This window comes from Myodes glareolus, chromosome 21, assembly GCF_982192425.1.
Source record: "Myodes glareolus chromosome 21, mMyoGla1.1, whole genome shotgun sequence".
Lineage (NCBI taxonomy): Eukaryota > Metazoa > Chordata > Mammalia > Rodentia > Cricetidae > Myodes > Myodes glareolus.
Genome location: NC_142046.1, coordinates 64,185,388 through 64,206,656, shown reverse-complemented (window position 1 = coordinate 64,206,656; position 21,269 = coordinate 64,185,388). Strand labels below are relative to the sequence as shown.

General features: G+C 48.1%; 2 protein-coding genes across 3 annotated transcripts; one reads left to right on the top strand and one right to left on the bottom strand.

Annotated features, from left to right (window-relative positions):
• Positions 1–1,463: 1,463 nt before the first annotated feature.
• Positions 1,464–6,096, bottom strand: Ypel4 (yippee like 4). The gene is made up of 5 exons (XM_048425687.3): positions 5,852–6,096; positions 3,194–3,518; positions 2,997–3,040; positions 2,618–2,726; positions 1,464–2,433 (listed from the first exon to the last, which is right to left on the bottom strand). The coding sequence occupies exons 2-5, from the start codon at positions 3,332–3,334 to the stop codon at positions 2,344–2,346; spliced, it is 384 nt and encodes a 127-aa protein (XP_048281644.1). The 5' UTR covers positions 3,335–3,518; positions 5,852–6,096; the 3' UTR covers positions 1,464–2,343.
• A 5,092-nt stretch (positions 6,097–11,188) lies between these two features.
• Positions 11,189–15,571, top strand: Clp1 (cleavage factor polyribonucleotide kinase subunit 1). Of its 2 annotated transcripts, XM_085680888.2 has the most exons (4): positions 11,189–11,344; positions 12,266–12,369; positions 12,945–13,572; positions 14,505–15,571. In XM_085680888.2, exons 3-4 carry the CDS (start codon positions 12,967–12,969, stop codon positions 15,174–15,176), a joined length of 1,278 nt encoding a protein of 425 aa, XP_085537014.1. In that variant the 5' UTR covers positions 11,189–11,344; positions 12,266–12,369; positions 12,945–12,966; the 3' UTR covers positions 15,177–15,571. The 2 variants fall into 2 exon arrangements, with proteins under 2 accessions (XP_085537014.1, XP_048281641.1); XM_048425684.3 differs by lacking the exon at positions 12,266–12,369 and having other exon boundaries at positions 11,191–11,344.
• The last annotated feature ends 5,698 nt before the right edge of the window (positions 15,572–21,269 follow it).

Below are 21,269 nucleotides of genomic sequence, written 5' to 3'. Positions count from 1 at the left end.
GCAGGGTCTATAAAGGAAATTCCAGGCAAGCCAGAGCTACATAGTGAGACCATTTGCCTGTGGGCCCTTCCCCCAAACAACAACTTCTTGTCTGACACAAAACAGCTATTGGGCAGTATCATTATACTTTTTTAAGTTTTAGGATAAGGGTGTGGCTCGATGGAGAGAGCTTGCCAGGCATGCACAACATAAAGCCAGGTATGGTAGAGCATACTTGTAATCCCAACACTACCAAGGTGGAGGCAGGAGGATCTGATGTTAGAAGGCCAGCCTAGACTATAGAAGACAGTCATTAGTCCATGCTTCCGTGTGTCCTTGATCAGCCTGTGGGCCGTGAGCCCCTTGGCAAACCTCTATCTCCAAAAAATACATTATCATTCATAACAGCAAAATTACAGTTATGAAGTAGAAAGTAACCTAATGGTTGGGGTCACCACAACATGAGAAACTGTATGTCAAAAGGTTGAGAACCACTGTTACAAGGTTGTCGTTCTCCCCGTTTGATCTTTTATGTATCATTCTCTTGCACTTCTAGCCACAGAAAAACACAGTTTCCTCAAAGTAGCCAAGTGTGTGCCACGGCACACAGTTCTGTCTGAATCTCTTTCCCTGGTGTTACCCTTTGCCCATCCTTCCATCGTGGTCTCTACAGTGAAGCCATCCCTGATTCTTTAAGTTCCTCCTCAGCTTCCTCTGGACTACAGTCCTTACCTTCTGTTGAGGTCCCCTAACTTCCTTCTAGCCACTAAACTGGAAAAAAAAAAACCAAGTTGTCAGGCCATGGCTAGCTTCCTCACCCTGCAACCCTGGAGGAGTTCAACACAATGCCTGGCAAGTAATACATACCTATAAGTATTTGCAATACCCATGAGTTGATCTGGAAACAAGGATGTAACCTAACAGATTTTTTAGCACACATATATGGTCTTCCCCTGTAGAGGCTGAACGCCTCCAAATCAAAATTTCACTTAAGTGAACCCCCCAACCACATTCCTTAGATCACACTTATGTGTAGATGCTATAGTTTTGAGCTATATCCCACTCTGGATCCACTGCCAGCCGTGTCTCAGCCCATAGATTTTCATTTTAGCCTCAAGGGTATCCATGAGTTGATTAAAACATTCCAGGACCAAGCATAACAAAACAAGGGGATGCAAAAAACTAGAACCCACCAAAACTGTGGAATAAGTTTGCACTAGCTGCTTATCCTGAGTCCAGATTTTAAAAGTAGCCTCATTAGGGGGAAGTCTGGGCATCTGGAAACATTAGATGACCCATGGACAAGCTCACCAAAACCCATGCCTCACGATTCACTGCTTGTGAAACAGGTGGAAAATCTTGCCACAGACAAAACAACTACTGCCTCCTACCGGTTTTTGTTTTTCTTTAAGGGATTCTTGCTGGTGCCTACTGGGGCAGTAGGAGGCCCACACCTACGGAAGGAAAACCGCACAGCACCTCAGTTGCTTTTCCCCTTTTTATTAAAAATAGACCCAAACACTTTATATATCATACAAAAGTTTCGTTCGCTGGTGGCAGTCACTGGAAAGACTGGTCCCGCAGCGCCGATGATCCACCGCCTCCAAGGGACTGGGTCCCAGGGAGCAGTGGCTGAGCCTTGGGGAATGCCCGTAAGTAAAGACTGCTCTCTCTGGCAACAGCCAGCCGGGGTGGGGGCTGTTCTTGGGGCAGCTTTCCCCACCCCACCCAATGGCAAAGATTAGATACTTAAAAGTGCCTCTGTAGTGCCAAGGTAAACAGCGGAGTGAAATGGGAACCCCTGCAACTGATTTCCCAGGGTCTAGGGTTTGTGTTTTTCCTTCTATTGGCCCCATCTCTAGGCCTTTTTTTTTTTTTTTTCTTTCCTTAAACCAAGAATGGGGTTGAGTAAACTACCCTCAGACTCTGGGGCCCTGATATCTGAGACCAAAATTTCACTCCAACCTAAGTCTTTGCTATTCTGTGGTCTAGCCCCACCACCAGGATTTGTCCTGGTTATTCAAAAAAAGGCGGATCAAAGTTTGATAACTCCTAGTCCTATCTGCCTGAGTTCACACCCTGCCATCACTGTTTTCAGGGCCGCAAGCATCTCCTCTCCCCAGTTTCGTATTTCCCTGACGCTACCCGCTCCTGAGCCTTCACTACCCCTGGGGTATCGCAGGCTCCTGTTCCGAGGGGACCTGGTGCTGCTGCGGTGGGGGAGGGGAGGCGGTGGTCATTTGGAGCCAGGTTTCCCCAGGGGTGGGCAGTACTCATGCTGGTGTGGACTGCTCACAGGGCCAGGGGACTGGTGTGAGGAAGGTGGGGCATGCGGAGGAGGGTCCCAGCCTGCTGAGTCCCCCCTCAGTCCCAGCCGTTGTCCTTCACCATGTGTGACATCTCAATGATGTACTTCCCTTCTTTGTATTTCTGGCTGGTCTCAAAGGCTTGTTCCTGGTGGGGAGTAAAATGGTGACCATGGGAAAAAGGTGTCTCGCACCTCCAGGCTCCTCTTCCCACACCAAGGCCAACCCGGTTCCAAGCTCCCTCTGTGGACCATGCAAAAGCCTGGTGTCTGCGCACTGGGTCTGGAGAGCCGCGGGGACCGTCTAGGAAGCGGCTCTTCTCAAATACTTACATATTTCCAGCCCAGGGTGGTCTTGCAGCTTTCGCAGAAAATGTCAGCTACCGAGTGGAGTCCTGTGAGCAGGAGGCGCTGTTCAGCTGGCCCACAACCCACGTTGACCCTGTCTCGGGAAACAAGGACCCAGCACACAGTAGGGTTGCTCTGTCAGTCCCAACCTACCCAAAAGGATTTCTACCTGGGGGGAACTAGAGCGTCCGCCTTCAGTAATCCACCCCTTTAGGATCAGTCCTTGGGCCTTCTTTAACTCCGCACAACTTAAGACTGCTTTTCTGATCCTTTTGAAGGCTTACCCCCATTTTGCAAAGAGAAAAGCTGCCGTAGCACAAGCAAACACACACGCACACACACACAAAGAAAGAGGTAGACTCACACGGAGTTAAACAGGTAGGCCCGGCCATGGCTCCCTTGGAAGGACTGTGGAAACAGGACAGACAGTGACCACTGGGAATGCCTCAACCCCACTGCCTAAATCCCGCTGGAGTGGCGGGAAAGGAGACCTCAGGTGCTCCCATTGTCTCGGAGGGAAAGCCCGGGGAGGCAGGCGGTGGGCCCTCGCTACTGCGTTACCTTGGAAATAAGCTCATCGTGTTTGGCCAGATGTGCTCGACAGTGGACACAACTGTAAGTGCGGTGACAGCGGGGCAGGTAGCTGCGGAAAGTCTTTGTGGGTAGACAGGCAGGGGCCGGGCCAGGGTCACAGCTGGGCATGACGGGCTGGAGGACGATGCCCTGGCGGGCTGGAGGGGCTGGTGCTGTGCAGCCCCCGCAGAGACGGTCGCAGGTAAAGCAGCGGAGCAGATTGGCTAGAGCCGTGTTTCAGGACGGTAGAAGTGTGGGGGGGCTGCCCGGCCAGGGCCCCCCCAGACGAGAACCAGATAAAAATGGAAATCACCTGGTAAGAAACGAAGGTGTTCGTCAGGGGGGGAGATGTGACCTCATGAGGAGCCGCTCTTGAGCGTCTAAAGAAGATGGGGCTCAGCTCATCTGGACCCTCCCACCTTTGCCATCAGCCCTCAGCTTCCCATTGCACTTTCTGTCCCCTAGAGTCCCATTCTGTTCTGGCAGCGGTTCCAGGCGTCCTGTGCCATGGCCAGGGAGTTGGTACCTCTTGCTCTCAAGAGGCAGTAGCAGCCTCCAGCATTTTCCACTGAGAGCAGCCTGCTGGCACAGACACTGCCTGAGGAGCAACATCACCTGCAGAGACTCCGCTTGGGTCCAGTTCTGTGAGAAACTGCCGCCTAACCTTTGCTCAGAACCTTATAAAAGTGAAGTGTTCCTGAGTTGGTTTTTTGTGGTTGTTGGTTTTTGGTTTTGTTTTTTCTGTCTCAGGGCCTCTGTTTGCAGTACAATTGGCCCACATTTTGGGAAAGAAGGGAGAGGGAACAGGCAGATGGGTGCTCACATCCCACTTAGCCCTTCTCCTGGGGTTGTCCTGAACCCTGGAACTCCACACAACTTGGTAGCTTCTTCAGTATCTCAGACCTTACACGTGGCTGTTCCTTAATCCTGCATCCTGAGCTACACATCCCAGACTAGAGGGAGCACTTGCTGTCTTCCTAGCCTCTGGACCTCATCACTGTTTACTTACTGTTAGCTTAGCTCTGAGTTAAAGACTGGCACCTAGCCCTAGGAGGAAAATTATCTTTCCTCCATCAAGCCTGACAGCTGGACCCATGGAAGACGGGCAGCACATCAGACCAGACTCCTGGGCTAAGCCTGGCAGTGTGGCATCGTGTGAGAGCAACATTAATGGGAAACAGCCGGGTAAGGGGACTCGCTATTTTTAAGAGCTGGGCTTTGGGGCACAAGGCGGAAAATGGCAAACACTGGTGACGGGGCAGCAGCACATGAAATAATTGCAGGGCTCTGATTAAGAATCTTGAGACGCTGGTATCTGCTCACCATCCCTCCAGTCCTGACGTGGCTGAGGGTACTGCAGGCAGGGGATAAGGAGGGAGGTGTCCTCTGGTAACTCCGATAAGCAGGTGAGGTGCCCTATCCTGCAGCTGTGGGTGGGGTAGCCTGTGTCTCCTTCAGAGGTGCCCGCTAACAGCTCTAGTGATGCTGGACCACCAAACAGAGGAGGCAGTCATCATTCCAATTGCCAGGGCAAACGGGCTGTTCTCCTGTCCTTTGTGGTGGCCAAAAGCACCCCGACTGTTCTGTTCTTTTCAAGGCTTGCCATGTAGTCTTTCCACAAATCCCCTTGAGTGAGACCATCTATCTTCAGTTTCTGGTTCTCAACCGTTGGCTGGGTCCCAGGAAGACACCTTGGGCCAAATTCAGGGTGACATTGTGTTCTGGACCTCCTTACTACACAGTTCAGCATCACTCTCTTGATCTGCCTTCAACTTTGCCTTCGAGTTCCCCTCAAGGTTCCCCCTTTAAACACCTACTCCAAGGGACTAGGAGTAGGAGAAGCCAGGTTTGCCCCCTCCCTCTAGCTTCTGCTCCGTCCCCAGCCCTGTCCTCTGTCATTGTCACGCCTCCCTCCCTGTCCCCTGCTTCTCAGTCCAGCAGAGGAGAAGCTGCAAAAAAGGCCAAAAAAAAAAAAATCCCAAGGAGGAGAGTTGGGGTCCTTTCTTTTCCCATCTCTGCCATCTCTTGTCATAGGGTGAAGCTAATCAGGCAAATGACTGGGGGCAGAAAAAAAAACAAAAACAAAGGTGAGTGCTGGGAAGAGGACGATCTGTGATGCTGAGCTGGGGCTGGACTGTAGGAGGTGGGGGGAGCAGAAGGGCTCTCAACTGGGAAAACTGGCAGCGAACGGCAGAAGTGATGAGACAGAGGCCGATGGAACCAGGTGCGAATCCAGTGCCTCCCGGGAATAAAAAAGGGGAGGGGGACTTGCGCGCACAATGGGTATATTCAATTGCTTTGAGGTTCTACCTCCCCCTGGGCCAGCATTTTCAGTATGGTATGGTCCGAATGATTAGCAGAGCAGCCAGCTCCCAGGGCGGGCTTTGGGGGTCTGCACCAGCAGCAAAAACAACAGTGATGTATGAAGCTTGGAGCCAAAGTTGCCGAGAAATAAGTGCGAGAGAATCGTCAGAGCTTGGGGAAGGATGGAGAAGCCGAGAGAGAGAAGCGGAGGCACCGGGGAGGGGGAAGGGAGGACAAAGGGTGGATGAATAATGCTTTTGCAAAGCGGGGAAAGCAACACGCAGCAGGAAGAGAAGATTTGCAAAGGGGAAAAATTGATTTGGAGAAGGGCTGCCCCCTCACCTTGAGGTCTGCTCCAGAGATCTCCGTCTATCTCTCTCAATCCCTCTGCTCTCTCTTCTCTCTTCTCTTTCGGCTCCTTCAGTTGGGAAGGGGATGGGATTGGGTCGTTGGGGGTTTGAGGACTGGGACTGCAGGCTGGATAGCTGCTGGGGGCCAGAGGTGGCCTCTCGTTCTGTACCTCAGTCTGTGGGTAAATGTGGCTGTGTGTTGTGGAACTGCATCATAACACTGTGACTCATCCAACCCCCCACCCCCCTCACCTCCCACGTCAGAGCAGGGCTGGGAGACACAGGAGGCGGGTTGGGAGGGAGGGAGGGATAGAGGGAGGGAGGGAGGGGGCAGGGGCTAGAGGAGTGATGATAGGGAGTGGAGGCAGAGGGATGGCTGGGTTTGGGGTGTGGAGGCTGGTGGTAGGCAAAAGGAGAGATGGGTTGTTAAGGAGCAGGGCCCTGTGACCAAGGAAACAGAACCTGAGGGAAGGGCAGGGATGGAGTTAGGGAGGCAGGGCTGGGGAAGTAAGAGATGGAGACAGAGTGAGAGCCAGGAAGTACACACACACACACACACACACACACACACACACACACACTACAGGATACATTTTTCCACTTCAACTGTGACATCAGCTCTGATGCAGGGTAAAGGAGGATATACCAATTGTCATGGATGACAAACTGGGCTCTCCAGTGTGCTCAGTACTGAGCACTTGGAAGCTTTAGCATCTCAGTGTAATGCCTCCCAAAGAAGTCATAGGTCAAATATGACATCTTGCACCCAAGAAGCTCTTATCAACTACTGCCTCCAAAACAATGTGTGCTGCAAATGGAGATGTCTATGGGACATAGGGTCTTGACTGGACTGTAGACTTCAAGACCACATCATCTAGTGTAAAACCCTGCACGTAGGAGAGACTTACAGAGCAGGGCTTGCTTGCATCTTCAGGCAATGGCCAAGTGTCTGGCTTTGATCTCAAAGACTCCTGAGTCAAAAATCTTAGCTCTGCCAATTATTCACCAGGAACCACGGGCAAGTGACTAATCCTCCTGCGCCACACAGCTCTTCGGCTCCATGAAGCTAATGATATTTACCTCATGGAGAAGTGACTGGGAGAAATGGCACGTACATTTCCAAAGGAGTACCTCACACACAACAGGCACTAAGTAAAGAATGATGTGATTTTCTTTTGTTCCCTTTTTGGTTAACTTTCTAAGCTGGCGTCCAAATTGGAGAGCTTTGTTAGGAGTGGGTTAGTGTTACTTTGGAACAGCGTTCTCCATGTGGGCAAAGAGGCAGGCAGAGGGACTGCCAGTTCCAGGCCAGCCTGGGCTTCATGGTGACATCAGTAATAGATAGAGAGCCCCAAACCAATACAAACAAAAGCATATTCTCAATTTATAACCCCTAAGCCTAGAGAATATGTACTATTAAATATTTGATATTTCAAGAGACATAATACCAAAATTTTGCCTTGTAGAGGGATTACATTTTTTAAAACCAGCTTCCAGTTAAAATTCATCTGACTTAGAATACTTCCTATGTGGTACAGGACTGTGTCACTAAACCATGGACCCAGGATATGCCCCCAACACAAGACAACCTCCCCCTTTTTTGTTTTTCACAGAGGATACCTTACAGAATATGAAAACAGTAGGACTTAGACTTCTAGAAAGTAGTATCCCATCTTTCTTCTCACATGTGAGGGGCGAGGGTCAAGGCAGCGACTATGGGCAATGAGAGATGCTGCTAGCTGGGTAAGAAGAGAGGGGAGTTCTGGATATTCAATCGGGAACAAATCTGGGGTTAGGGAATTCTGAAAAGACAATGTTCGTATCATGAGGGTAGTACTACAGGCCTGGATGTGAGAAGAACTGGCTAAAGAAAAAGAATAGTGTATTCTGGTTACCAGTATTCAAGAAGCTGAGGTGAGAGGATCCCAGTAAGAGGCCATCCTGAAGTACACAGTGAGTTTCAGGCCATTCTAGACTAGAGTGTGAGACTGTGTCTCAAACAGACAGGTTGGCTATGAAGGTGCAAGCCTGTAATCCCAGTATTCCATAGGTAGAGATGGGAGGAGCTGGCATTCAAGGTTCTCAGAAAAACAAAATCCAGAGGGAAAGGTTGAGAGGGGCAGGGGAAGTTTCGTCCGGGCAACAGAAATGAAAGGAAATACGGGAGCTGTAGAGAGACTCAGCAGGTAAATGCACTTGCTGTCAATGCCTGCCTGAAAACCGAGTTCAGTCTCCAGACAGAATCCATGAAGTAGAAGGACAGAGCCAACTTTGAAAAGTTGCTCTCTGGCGTCTGCATGCACGTTGTGGCCACTGCCACCCCGGACATCATCGTCAGCGTCACACACAACATTAGATCAGACAAAGGAGAAAGGAAAGCTAGGGGGAGGACGAGTGTGAGAATCCAGCCTTGAGAGAGAAGGGAAGGTCCTTAGGGCATGGACTTAGAGCCGGGAGCCAAAAGGATATCCATAAATGTAAATCAACAGAAGAACAAAATGACCAAAGATTTAGCTGGAGAGGAGAAGGAGTGGGACACAGACAGGATGGGTTGGGGGTGGGGTGGAGATGGCAGGAGTGCCTAGTGAGACTGGAAATGACAAGAGAGTGGGCAAGCACAGATGATTGATACGCTGCGTCCTTTTTCTGCAATGAAGAAGCGAAGGGGAGAGCCATCTCAAAGGGAGGAGAGGGCTCTTCCTAAAGGCAGCTTGAGATGATTATGCAATATCCACATAAAGATGACCTTCAGGTAACTGGGAGACATCACCTTGAGGGAGCGTGTGGAGGCAAAGAAGACTCAGGAGAATGAGTTCCAAAGAAAGAGGATGAGCTCCTTCGGGAGGCTGGAAGTTTGCTAATGAAGTCTAGTGCTAAAATTCTGAAGAATGGTAAAGGATCAGCCTATGCCTAATAGTTCATTTAAAAGCTACTGTCTGGAGCGAGAAAATGCAGGGTTCAATAAAAATCAATACAATTAAAAAAAAACCCTAATGTCTGCATGGTGAATGAATGAAATAAGTAAAGCAGATCCCCAAAGAAAATGGTGAGAGGTGACAACTTACCTCCCTAAAAACGGAGGGCTGCATAGGGCCAGAAAGGGAAAGGTAGACCAGAAAGCCTTTAATCCGAGGACTCAAGAGCCAGAGGCAGGCGGATCTCTGAGTGTGAGGGCAGCCTGGTACACAGAGTGAGTTCCAGATATCTCGAAAACCAAACCAAAACAAGGAGAGAGAGAGAGAGAGAGAGAGAGAGAGAGAGAGAGAGAGAGAGAGAGAGAGAGAGAGGAAGAAATAAAAAGAAGCAGTACCTGTAACACAGTTACCATAACTACCACACAGGTTCTAGCTGGAATTAAACGAACATGTACCCTCTGCACCTGCGCAGTCATGGAACAATACCTAACAGCTAACACTATGCAATTGTTTGCCCATTATTATAAATGGATCCAACTCCCTAAGTTCTTGGTTTGAATCTGTTTTAGTACATTTCTCATTGCTATGATGAAATACTTGACACAAAAGCAACTGAAAGAAGTTTCTATTTTGACACATGGTTTGGGAGGCAGAGTCCATTGGCACAGGGAAGCTGCAGCAACGGGAGCCGCTACCAGCTGTGGTGTTGGAACCTTGCTCACATCTGGCCAGATGAGGAAGCAGATGGGGTGGAAAGCTGGGTCTTACGCGACTTTTTCCACTTCCTCTTCCGATTCAGCCCAGGACCTCAGGCCCCCAGAACAACAGTGTTGCCCACATTCAGAGTGAGTCTTCCCTCTTTAGTCTCATGCTTTCCTGAAATCCTTTCACAGACACACCCAAAAGGGTGCCTCACTGGTGTTGTTCGTAGGGTTTACTAATTCAATCAAGCTGGAAAGCGAAACTAACCACCAAAAAGCCAACCTCTAAGCCTCATAGTGGTGCACACTTTAAACCCAGCACTCTGGAGGCAGAGGCAGGTGAATCTCTGTTGAGGCTAGCCTGGTCTATGTAGTGAGTTCCAGGACAGTCAGGACAGTGAGACATTGTCCGGAACAACAAAACAAAACAAAAACCCTACATTTACTAATAACTGAATGTTTGGACAAATGCCTCCGATTATCTTAGTTTCCTTCCCGAAGGAAACTGGAGATAATATACCTACCTGGGTTTGAGGGTGTTGTGACATAAGACACCTTAAAAAACTTGGGAAAACACTGTATGAATAAATGAGATTTTTATAGTCTCTTCAGCCTACAATAAAAATTTAAAAGGTGCCAGGCGGTGGTGGCACACACCTTTAATCTCGGGAGGCCAAGGTGAGTGGACCTCCGTGAGTTCAAGGTCAGCCTGGTCTACAAGAGCTAGTTCCAGGACAGCAAGGACTGTTACACAGAGAAACCTTATTAAAAGGCTAACTCAGATACATTATAGGCAATGTGCTTAGTGCTTTACATATATCTCATCCAATCTTCAAAACAACCTTAAGAGGTCGAATACTGTTATTATTCCCATTTTACAGACAAGAGACATCTCAGGGGAAGGCAGCCTGTGGTTTAACCAGTCAAGCAGTGAGCCAACAAGATTCCAAAGGCCCATACTCGTGAAAAGTGGATTGTAGACTTATGGGTAGACGTAGGGGAACCGGTTAGCAGTGGTGTAAATGACTGGCCTTGTATAACTGTCGGATTTACCTATAGAACAGTCCAGATTCTGGCAGAGGTTGATGGATAAGGGCTGATTAATAAGGTAAATATAGGAATTCACTGGGCTTTTATTCTACGTTTACTAAAGTAAACAAGCAAGCAAGCAAACAAACAAAAACCACCATCCTGGCTTGGTGGCTCATGTCTCTAAATTCCAGCTTTCAGAAGGCCCGAGGCAGGAGAAATCACCGCGAGTCCACGGTTGGGTAGCCTGGGCTACAGTTAGACCAGAAAAGAAAGAATGAGGGAGAACAATTAACTGGACAGGCACCCACAAGAGGAAGCTGTTAGCTCTGCGCAGCCTCAAAGCGGTGTGATTGCTGCCAATGTCCCTCCGCCTGGGTCTCCTGCTGAAGCTGGGTTTTGCTAACTTTCTGACTCGAGGTCTAGGCGAGCCGAGGATCCAGTCTGTGAGGCATCTCCCTTTCTGGTCGCCCTTCGCTTTCCTGGACAGCAGATCGGGACAGACCACGTATCCGCCTCCGGCGCGTGGGCGCACCGGCAACGCCTCCTCCCCGCCTCCTGCGGTCTTCCCGCACCAAGTGACGGCACTGCCCCGCCCACCTCGCGCGTCACGGCACAATCCTTGAACTACGACTCCCAGAGGGCCGAGCGGCGGCGCGCGCTCGCCTCCATCCAACTACATGTCCCAAGAGGCATTACGCGACCGCGCCTTCTCCCACCGCGCAAGAACGGAACCGCGTTTGCGTTCCGGCTGGTCTCTAAGTGAGCGTTGTGTCTGGTTGTGCTGCGATTCTGTCCGGAGGCTTCTGTTACGTTCATTTAGGGCCTGTGGTTGTGCAGGTAAGGCTTAATTAAGAACTTCAGCTCACTTTTGCGAGGCCTGGGCAGATTTCGTTGCTGGAGATAACTGCCACAAATGCTGAACCTAGAAGTGCGGTTTAGAATCAGAACTAGTAACTTACGTTTCTTTGGTAGATTGTAATTTACGGTGTTTTTTGTTTTGTTTTTCCTACTGTGATCGCTGTTACGCGAGGACGTGTAAGTTCCCACCGTATGATAGCTGAAGAGTTGGTTCGGGTGTAGATTGGACTGTAGTAGCTAGGAGTCCCAGAGCCGGACGTGCAAATGTTTTCTTAGTCTGAACCCTGTGTCCTGTTCTTTGCACACTATTCAGAGTCTAGTTTCTTCTTGGCTAATAGAGTTGGAGAGCGGGCATCTGTTATTTCTTTTCCAATGGAATGATGGAGCCGGGTGATGGTCGCGCACGCCTTTAATCCCAACACTTGGGAGGCGGAGTTCAAGGCCAGCCTGGTCTACCCAGCTAGTTCCAGAATAGGCTCCAGAGCTACACAGAGGAACCCTGACTCGAAAAAGAAAAGAAAAGAATGATGGAGAGAAACCAGTGTGATCAAGTCTCCTGTTAACAAAATTTAACAAAATCTGTAGGGAGTATTCTCTATATAACCTGGTCATTCGTTTACTCAGTGTTTTCCGTCGAGGTGCGCTACTATTCTACCTACTAGAGATAGGGTAGCAAACAAGAATACCTCTTCCTTCTAGTTGTGGGGAAACTGAATGAAAACAAATACCCAGTCGTAGTGGCATTTTATTTGTCTTTTAATAAATAAAGCTTGCCTGAAGATCAGAGAGTAAAACAACTCCACTGGTTAGTCTTACAGACCAGGCAGTGGTGGCACACACCTTTAATACCAGTAGCCACATTAGTTGCCATAGAAACTTTAATCCCATCTTTAATCCCAGCCCTAGGAAGTGATATAAAACAGGAGGAGACAGCTCACAGACACAGTCTCATTCTGAGATTCTTGGAGGCAGGATCAGGATTGCCATTTTGGACTGAGGTCGAGGTAAGAGCCAGTGGCTGGCTGTTTTACTTTTCAGATCTTCAGGTTGAACCTGGATTCTCTCTGAGTTTTTATTTATTAATCGTGCTTCACCCAGTGAGTCGTAAGGCAATAAGAACTGTGCAGAAAAGGTTAAAGGGATGAAACTTTTGGAAGATTTTGAATGATGGTCTATTGGTGAAAGTTTTTGTCCCCCCCAGCAGCTCCTAAATAAATACAAAGGGTTTTAATATTAATTATAAATGCTTGGCCAATAGCTCAGGCTATTACTAACTAGCTCTTACAACTTAACCTATTTATATTAATCCATGTGCTGTCCCTAGGCTAGTAGCATCTCTAGTCCATTTTGTGTGTCCAGCTCATTCCGCATCTGGCTAGGGACTTCTCTGACTCCACCCTTCCTCTTCCCAGCATTCTCCCTCTGTCAGGCTGTCTTTTCCCAATCTCTTTCTGCCCAGCTATCGGCCAATCAGTTTTTTATTAACAATTATAGCAGTACATATTTACAGTGTAGAAAGATTGTGCCACAGCAGTGGCCTGATGTAATGATTTGAACCAGTGTTTAATTTGGGTTCTAGGTATCGCAGCTACACAGAAAAGATGAGTGAGGAATCCAACGATGACAAGAAGCCAACGACTAAATTTGAACTGGAGCGAGAAACAGAGCTTCGATTTGAGGTGGAGGCATCTCAGTCAGTTCAGCTGGAGTTGCTGGCTGGCATGGCAGAGATCTTTGGCACAGAGCTGACCAGAAACAAGAAATTCACCTTTGATGCTGGTGCCAAGGTGGCTGTTTTCACTTGGCATGGCTGTTCTCTACAGTTGAGTGGCCGGACCGAGGTGGCTTATGTCTCTAAGGACACACCCATGTTGCTTTACCTCAACACGCATACAGCCTTGGAGCAGATGCGGAGGCAGGCAGAAAAGGAAGAAGAGCGAGGCCCCCGTGTGATGGTTGTGGGCCCTACTGATGTGGGCAAGTCCACGGTGTGCCGGCTGCTCCTCAACTATGCAGTGCGCTTGGGCCGCCGTCCTACCTATGTGGAACTGGATGTGGGCCAGGGCTCTGTGTCCATACCTGGTACCATGGGGGCCCTCTACATCGAGCGGCCTGCAGACGTGGAGGAAGGTTTCTCCATCCAGGCCCCTCTTGTGTATCATTTTGGCTCCACCACTCCTGGCACCAACATCAAGCTTTATAATAAGGTCAGTGCTGGAGCTAAGGTGGGGTGGAGGGAAAACTTAAATCAGGGTAGGAAGTAGGGCATTTTGTTACATAAAATAGAAGAAATTAGTCGTGTGGTGGTGGCACTCGCCTTTAATCCCAGCACTCGGGAGCCAGAGGCAGGCGGGTTTCTGTGAGTTTAAGGCCAGGCTGGTCTATGAGAGCTAGTTCCCAGACAGGCTCCAGGGGTACAGAGAAACAATAAATTTTTGCCCTCTAACTTAATCACTTTGGATTTAGAAGAAATCTAAACCTAAATCAGCTTCAGACTGCTAAACATTTTGTGGCCATATTCTTTTTTTTCCCCCTTAGAAAACCAAGCATTTTTTATATTTAATTAGTTCATTTATTTGTGTTTTTCGAGGCTGGGTTTCCTCTACGTAGCCTTATCTCTCCTGGAACTTGCTCTATAGACCACTCTGGCCTTGAACTTTGAGAGTGAGCTGCTTCTGCCTCCATAGTGCTGGGATTTTGTCACCATCTCCCGGCTTTATTTTATCTTTTTTGGTTTTAGACTAGAGTCTTGTACTGAGACCGTCTCATAAAAGAAAAAAAAGAAAGAAAGAAAAGTGTGTGTATGGGGGGGGGGCTTAGGATGTAGTTCCCTCGCCACGCACTTTTCAAGACCTGTGGCTGGGTTCCCAGTCCTGCACACAGACACTGAAGTAGATGGATTTGGGAACTGGAGAGACGGCTCAGTGACGACAAGCCTTGGCTGCCCTTCCACAGGACCTGGGTTCAATTCCAGGGTCCAAGCACCCACTTGACAGTCTGTAACTGTGTAACTCTAGTTCCAGGGAATCTGATACCCTCAGACGGACATTCATGCAGGCAAAATACCAAATCAGTGCACATAAAATAAAAATAACAGACACATTTATCTGTTTTGTGTTCTCATTTTGATATTTTCCAGATTACGTCTCGTTTAGCTGACGTGTTCAACCAGCGGTGTGAGGTGAATAGAAGGGCTTCCGTGAGTGGCTGCGTCATCAACACCTGCGGCTGGGTCAAGGGCTCCGGGTACCAGGCCCTGGTGCACGCAGCTTCAGCCTTCGAGGTGGACGTGGTGGTGGTTCTGGATCAAGAACGACTGTACAACGAACTGAAAAGGGACCTGCCTCATTTTGTTCGAACTGTGTTGCTTCCAAAATCAGGGGGTGTGGTAGAACGCTCCAAGGACTTCCGGCGGGAATGTAGGGATGAGCGTATCCGTGAGTATTTCTACGGATTCCGAGGCTGTTTCTATCCTCATGCCTTCAATGTCAAATTTTCTGATGTGAAAATCTACAAAGTTGGGGCACCTACCATCCCAGACTCCTGTTTACCTCTGGGCATGTCTCAGGAAGACAATCAGCTCAAGTTAGTACCTGTCACCCCTGGTAGAGATATGGTGCACCATCTCCTGAGTGTCAGTACCGCTGAGGGGACAGAGGAGAACCTTTCTGAGACAAGTGTGGCTGGGTTCATTGTGGTGACCAGTGTGGATCTGGAACACCAGGTGTTTACTGTGCTGTCTCCAGCCCCCCGCCCACTGCCTAAGAACTTTCTTCTCATTATGGACATCCGGTTCATGGATCTCAAGTAGTCATTAGCAAGAGCCTCACTTTCTGGACCATGGAAATCTGGCCATCACCCATGGCAGATGGAATGAGATTTGGGGACGAGGAACATCTCGTAGGAAGCACAGACTCTGCCTCTGAAGACAACGGTAGGAGCCAGACTCCTGTACTCTGAACCAAAAGGAGAGACTATGAAGAGAAATGGCTATTTTTTTTTTTTTTTTAAGATCACCTAAGGTGCCACTTTAAATATTCCAAGACCCTGGATAATTCCATGTCTTCCACTGTGCTACCATGAGGGGATTTTTTTGTTACTGCTTTCTGGTCCACATATAGTTCCTGTTATATCACCAGGATGAAAGTGAGATAAAGTTCAAACTTGAAAATAATTATTTTAATAAATATCGTTGTCATATCATAAGTTGTTGTGATTCTTTTTTAATTTCATTTTTCTACCGAAGCATTAGAGAAACTATAGGAAGGGTTTATTGCTAAAGTGTTGTGAGGAGGAGAAACCCAAGAACCTACTTGTGAGCTGAGCATGTTTGTTTTTGTTTTAAGACAGAGTTTCCTTGTGTAGCCTTGCTTGTCCTGAAACTCACTCTAGACCAGGCTGGCCTCAAACTCACAGAGCTTCAGCCTGCCTCTACTTCCTGAGTGCTGGGGATAAAGGTGTGTGCCACCACGCCTACCTGCCAAGCATGTTTTTATGATGGTCCCCACTTGTTTCACACTTAGATGGTAAACCTGTTTCCAGTGCTGGGTGTACTCAGAGATTAGAGACTGGCAATAATCTTGGGATGGTTTCAGCTCTATTTCCTAAAGATAGCCTAATGCCTTTAAAAAAAAATTATGAGTGAGTCTACCTGCCAGAAGAGGGCATCAGATTCCATTTTAGTTGGTTGTGAGCTACAATGTAGATACTGGAAATTGAACTCAGAACCTCTGGAAGAGCAGAGCTCTTAACTACTGAGCCATCTCTTCATCCCCCAGTCATTACCTTATAGTTAAAGCTATCCTTCCTGTTGTCTGTTTGTCTAGAATCAAGTTTCTGTGTTCAAATGTACTAGAGCGTTTGGGTATAAAGCTGGGCAATGTGTACAATGTTCTGCCTGCGTGTATGCTTGCAGGCCAGAAGAGGGCACCAGATCTCACTACTGATAGTTGTGAGCCACCATGGGGTTGCTGTGAATTGAACTCAGGATCTCTGGAAGAGCAGCCAGTGCTCTTGACCTCTGAGCCTCTCTCCATCCCTATCTCCCAATTCTTTATTGCGCACATATGCACTCATTAGAAACTGTTTTAAGTGGGGAACAAAATAAAGTTTTATGAAGCTTGCAGCAAAAGAATAAAAAAGGCAAGTAGTATACAAAAGCTTAAATTTGGGCATATGGGATAGTCAGGAAGGGCCCTTACTGAGAATACATCCCCAGAAGACCTGGAAAAGTTAAACGGCACTTATGCAAAAGCTTCCTCATAGAGGAAACTACAAAATCCAAAATTAAAAAAAAAAAAAAAAGCTGAGCTTAGTGCTAAGGAGAAAGAAGTGTAGTTGGGTGTAACAAACAAAGCAAAGGTGAGTCTGTAGGGAGCTTGAGAGACCAGAGAAAGTGCTCATGAATCCGAGTCAAGCAGACTTTATCCATGCACAGCAGCAGGAGAGACACAGGACAAGGGTCATTTAGCACAGGAACGACAATGCACTTCACACTCGACAGATTTCCTTCTGGCGTTGTCATACTCGATTTTGGTTGATTTTCTACTGCTCTCGCCTACTTCCCTGTCCTCTGTCCCTGTCTACCTCCAGGAACACCCACGCCCCCCCAAACACATTTTTTTAACCCAGTCTTCATTTTGAAAAGATCATTGCCCTGTGGAGAATTGACTACAGAGGGCAGGTCTCTGGAGAAGCCAGAGACCAATGGGATGTTTTCGTGTCGGTATCCAGGTGCGACTTGGTGGGGAACAGATGAGGGGAGTGTTTCCATTTGTGCTTGGGGATATTTGAATGTCAAATGGATAAGACCTGCTGACAAGAAAGATGAGAAGAGAATGGGATCGAGGATGATGATTCATGGTGGAGTCTGTGTGTGCTTTATATTTTATGTGTATGAATATTTTGCCTGTGTGTATGTATGTGCACCACATGCATGCAGGTGACTGGGGAGGAGGTCAGAACAGGGTGTCAGATCCTGACTTGAAGTTTAGCCTGGGAGTGCTTTCTGGGTGCTGGGAATCTCTGTAACAGCTCTGCCGGTCCTGGAACTCACTCTGTAGACCAGGCTGACCTCGAACTCAGAGATCCACCTGCCTCTGCCTCCCGAGTGCTGGGATTAACGGCATGTGCCACCATCGCCTGTCTATGGAAATCAAAATTCTTTGATAAAGTAGTAAGTGCTCTCTCTTTCTCTCTCTCTCGTTCTTTATTTTTTTTGGGGGGGGGTGTGTCTTCTCTGTGTAGCCCCGTCTGTCCTGGAACCTGCTCAATAGCCAGGTTGGCTTCCAACTCAGAGATCTGCATGCCTCTGCCTTCCAAGTGCTGGGATTAAAGACATGTGCCACCATACCTGACGGTTTAGTGCTCTTGACTGCTGAGTGCATGTGTGTGCACTGTTGAGATAAGGATCACTCTCAGACTCAGAATTTCTCCATAGTACAAGTGCTGGAGTTACTACATGTGTCACCATACTTGACTTATATAAGTTTTTAAAAAATTTATGTCTTATGTATGAATGCCTTGCAAGTATCCCTGCATGCCAGAAGAGGGCATCAGATCCTTTTATAGAGGGTTGTGAGCTACCATGTGGTTGCTAGGAATTGAACTCAGACTCTCTGGAAAAGCAGTCAGAGCTCTTAACAGCTGAGCCATCTCTCCAGCTTCATAAAAACTTCTAAATTTTTTAACTATTTTATTTATTTATTTATTTATTTATTTTTGAGACAGGGTTTCTCTGTGTAACAGTCCTGGTTGTCCTGGAACTCTCTGTAGACCAGGCTGGCCTCCAACCCACTGAGATCTTCTTGCTAACTCAGTCTCCTGACCCAAGGTTAATTTTATTAGCACAAATGCAAACTCAGGGTTCACAGTGTGATCGAATATCTCCCAACATACAGTGCTTTTAACTGTAACTTAGCAATGTAGGTGCTGTGAAAATGGAAACGAGGAACAAAGGATGGAGGTAAGAGGCCAGACAGGGTTGGGATGCAGTTCTAGGGGCAAGGCTTTGGATTCCATTCTCAGCACTGGAAAGGAAACAGGCTGGTGTGGGGGTGGTGACAGAACGTGAAGCATTCTGGGAACTAACCAAAGAAACCTCACTATGGATCTGGACGCACTGATGTGGATCAAAATTGGCCTTGGAAAGCAGTCTTTGAATGGTGGGGGATAAACTGTCAAGGCACTGTACAGGGAGGATGTTAGATGCAGACTTATCAGAGGGTGGAGAGTTGGCAGGACGGTTTAGCTGATAAAGGCACGGTTGCTAAACCTGACAGCCTGGAGAAAACTGACTCCCACAAGTTGTCCTCTGACCTCCATACATGTTCTGTGTCACGTGTGTGCCTCTTCTACCTCACAAAAGCAAGGAAGAAAATATGCAGTGAAGGGAATAGGATCCAGAGAACAAAGAGAAAGACTGTCTTTTTGTTGGAGGGAGGCCGCTTATTGGTTCCCAGCTGCTCTCCACTTGTTCCCCCCAGCTGCCTAGAACTGAAATAATCACACAGAAACTGTATTAACTAAATCAGTGCTTGACCCATTAGCTCTAGCTTCTTATTGGCTAACTCTTACATATCAATTTAATCCATTTTTATTACTTTGTGTATCGCCACGTGGCTGTGGTTTACCGGCTAAAGTTTGGGTATCTGTCTCTGGTGGGGGCTACATGGCTTTTCCCTGACTCCACCTTCTTTCTCCAGCATTCAGCCTAGTTCCCCCCCCCCCGCCATGCTCTGTTCCCCTATAGCCCTGCTATAGGCCCCAAACAGTTCCTTTATTTATCAATGGTAATCACAGCATACAGAGGGAAATCCCACATCATCTTTAGAAAGATGCTTACATTTGGCAAGTATGCCAAGCATCCAACCCAAGGCCTTGCAAATGCTAAGCCCAAATTCTGTCAGTGAGCTTCACCCCCAGCTCCAAAAAGATTATTTCAAGAGGACAAGGAGTGAAGATAGGATTTTAACAGGAAGAAAGTTAAAAAAAAATGCAGTCATTTTTACACTGCTGAAGGAAGACATTCTTCGAAGCCTGTCCTGGAACTAGCTCTTGTAGTTGAACTGGCTGGCCTCCAATTCACAGAGATCTCCTGCCTCTGCCTCCTGAGTGCTGGGATTAAAGGTGTGCGCCACCACCACCCAGCAAAGGAAGGCATTCTTTTTGCTAAGTTAACTCTGGCACTGGCTTGCCATATACAGACGTAGGAAAACTCAGGCGAAGGGCATTTTGAAAAAGCGTAGATATGCAGCACGAGAGAAAGCACCAGGTATTTCCTGACACACTTGTCAAGTAATTTATTTTAAATGTGATGATCTGGATAATATATTGTTTTGGTCTATTTTTTTTTTTTTTGAGACAATGTTTCTCTGTGTAGCCTTGCCTGTCTTGGAACTTGCCTACAGACCAGGCTGGCCTTGAACTCGCAGAAGTATTTGTGTTACATCCAGTGAACCCTTCTTTCTGGGGTACACGTTTTGCCATCTTAAGGAAAGGAGAATGGACTCTCTGTTAATCCTTTGCTAGTGTTCACCCAGCAGAAACTGAGTTTAGTAATCCAGCAGTTTTACTACGCCTCTGGAGAGCCTAAGGCATTCGGTACCTCTGGTGGGATGGTGGAATGCTTTTTCCGTTTGGTGTGGCCTGGTCAACAGACACGATTGCTCATCCAGGTTCTGAGCAGAAAAATCGAGCTGGCAGATGGGCCAGTGGGTGAAAGCGGCTGCTGGGCAAGCCTGACAACTCGAGCGTCACCCCTGGAAGCCAAGAGAGCCAACACCTGAAAGGTGTCTCACCCCACCCGCCTCTCTTTCATATAGCTGAGGATTTGAAAAGTAGTCAACATGAACCCGGATCAGTTGTAATAAATGCTGGGTTGAGAACAGTAGTAAAATTGTATCATAGGAGTACAAATGATAATATACACCATGTCAGAGAAGGAGACAGACTAGACTCTAAAGAACAAAGGGTAGATTTGTGCATTAACTTGCGGCCTAAGGCTAAAATGTCAAAGTTAAATCTGCAACATTTAAAGTCAACCCAGGGAGACAATGACAGAACTCGGAAATCACACTGGACACACGACACACGAGAGACCTTGGCTTCAGGGAAGTGGCGGGTGGGACTCCTTTTCCAAGGGCTGTTATGTAACAGAGCTGTTCTACAAATGAGAGACGGCCTGGAGCCGTGAGAGGAGAGCCCTATGGCAAAGCTACAGGGTCCACAGCTGTCTCGGGCTAATTAGGGCAAAACGTAGTGCCGTAAGAGTCGGCCAGCAGCTCGCCAGGGACGAGAGCTGTTCTAGAAAGCCTTCTCTTTTCAGCCTGTTTTCTCAAACTGGGTGAGGTCAAGGCGCCCATCCCTTGGGTAGCCGCGGAGGTGTCTATGCTCACACAGCGCGCTCTCCTAGGGCTTCACTCCATCGCAAGACGCTATGGCTCCAGGGCCGACAGCCACGCTCCTTCATCTATCATAGCCAAACTGGCAGGACACACTCCTTACATTGCTCTACTAACCCTGCCGCCACCTCCCTCCACGTGCGAGCCACAGCCCACGCCAAGCCATCACTCAGATATTTTGCCGGGGTGTGGGAACTGGCCACGCTGAAGACTTTTCGCCCACGGATTGTTTTAAATAAAGTTTTTCTCAAAAAAAAAAAAAAGGGGGGTCGGTGATGGTGTCCTAGCGAGGCCTCAAGCGATTGACCAATGAATGAAGAGGCAAGGCAGGAAGCCGGAAAGACCTACCGCTGATTGGCTGGCGTAGACGCTTGTCAGGACTGTACCATGCTAGCTCGGAGGAGGCTGATGAACTAAGAAAGGGCAGCGGCTTGTTCTTTTGAGTATTTTCGGGACGTACGAAGACTTTTCTTAGGAGGTCTCCTTGAATACACTAGAATAGG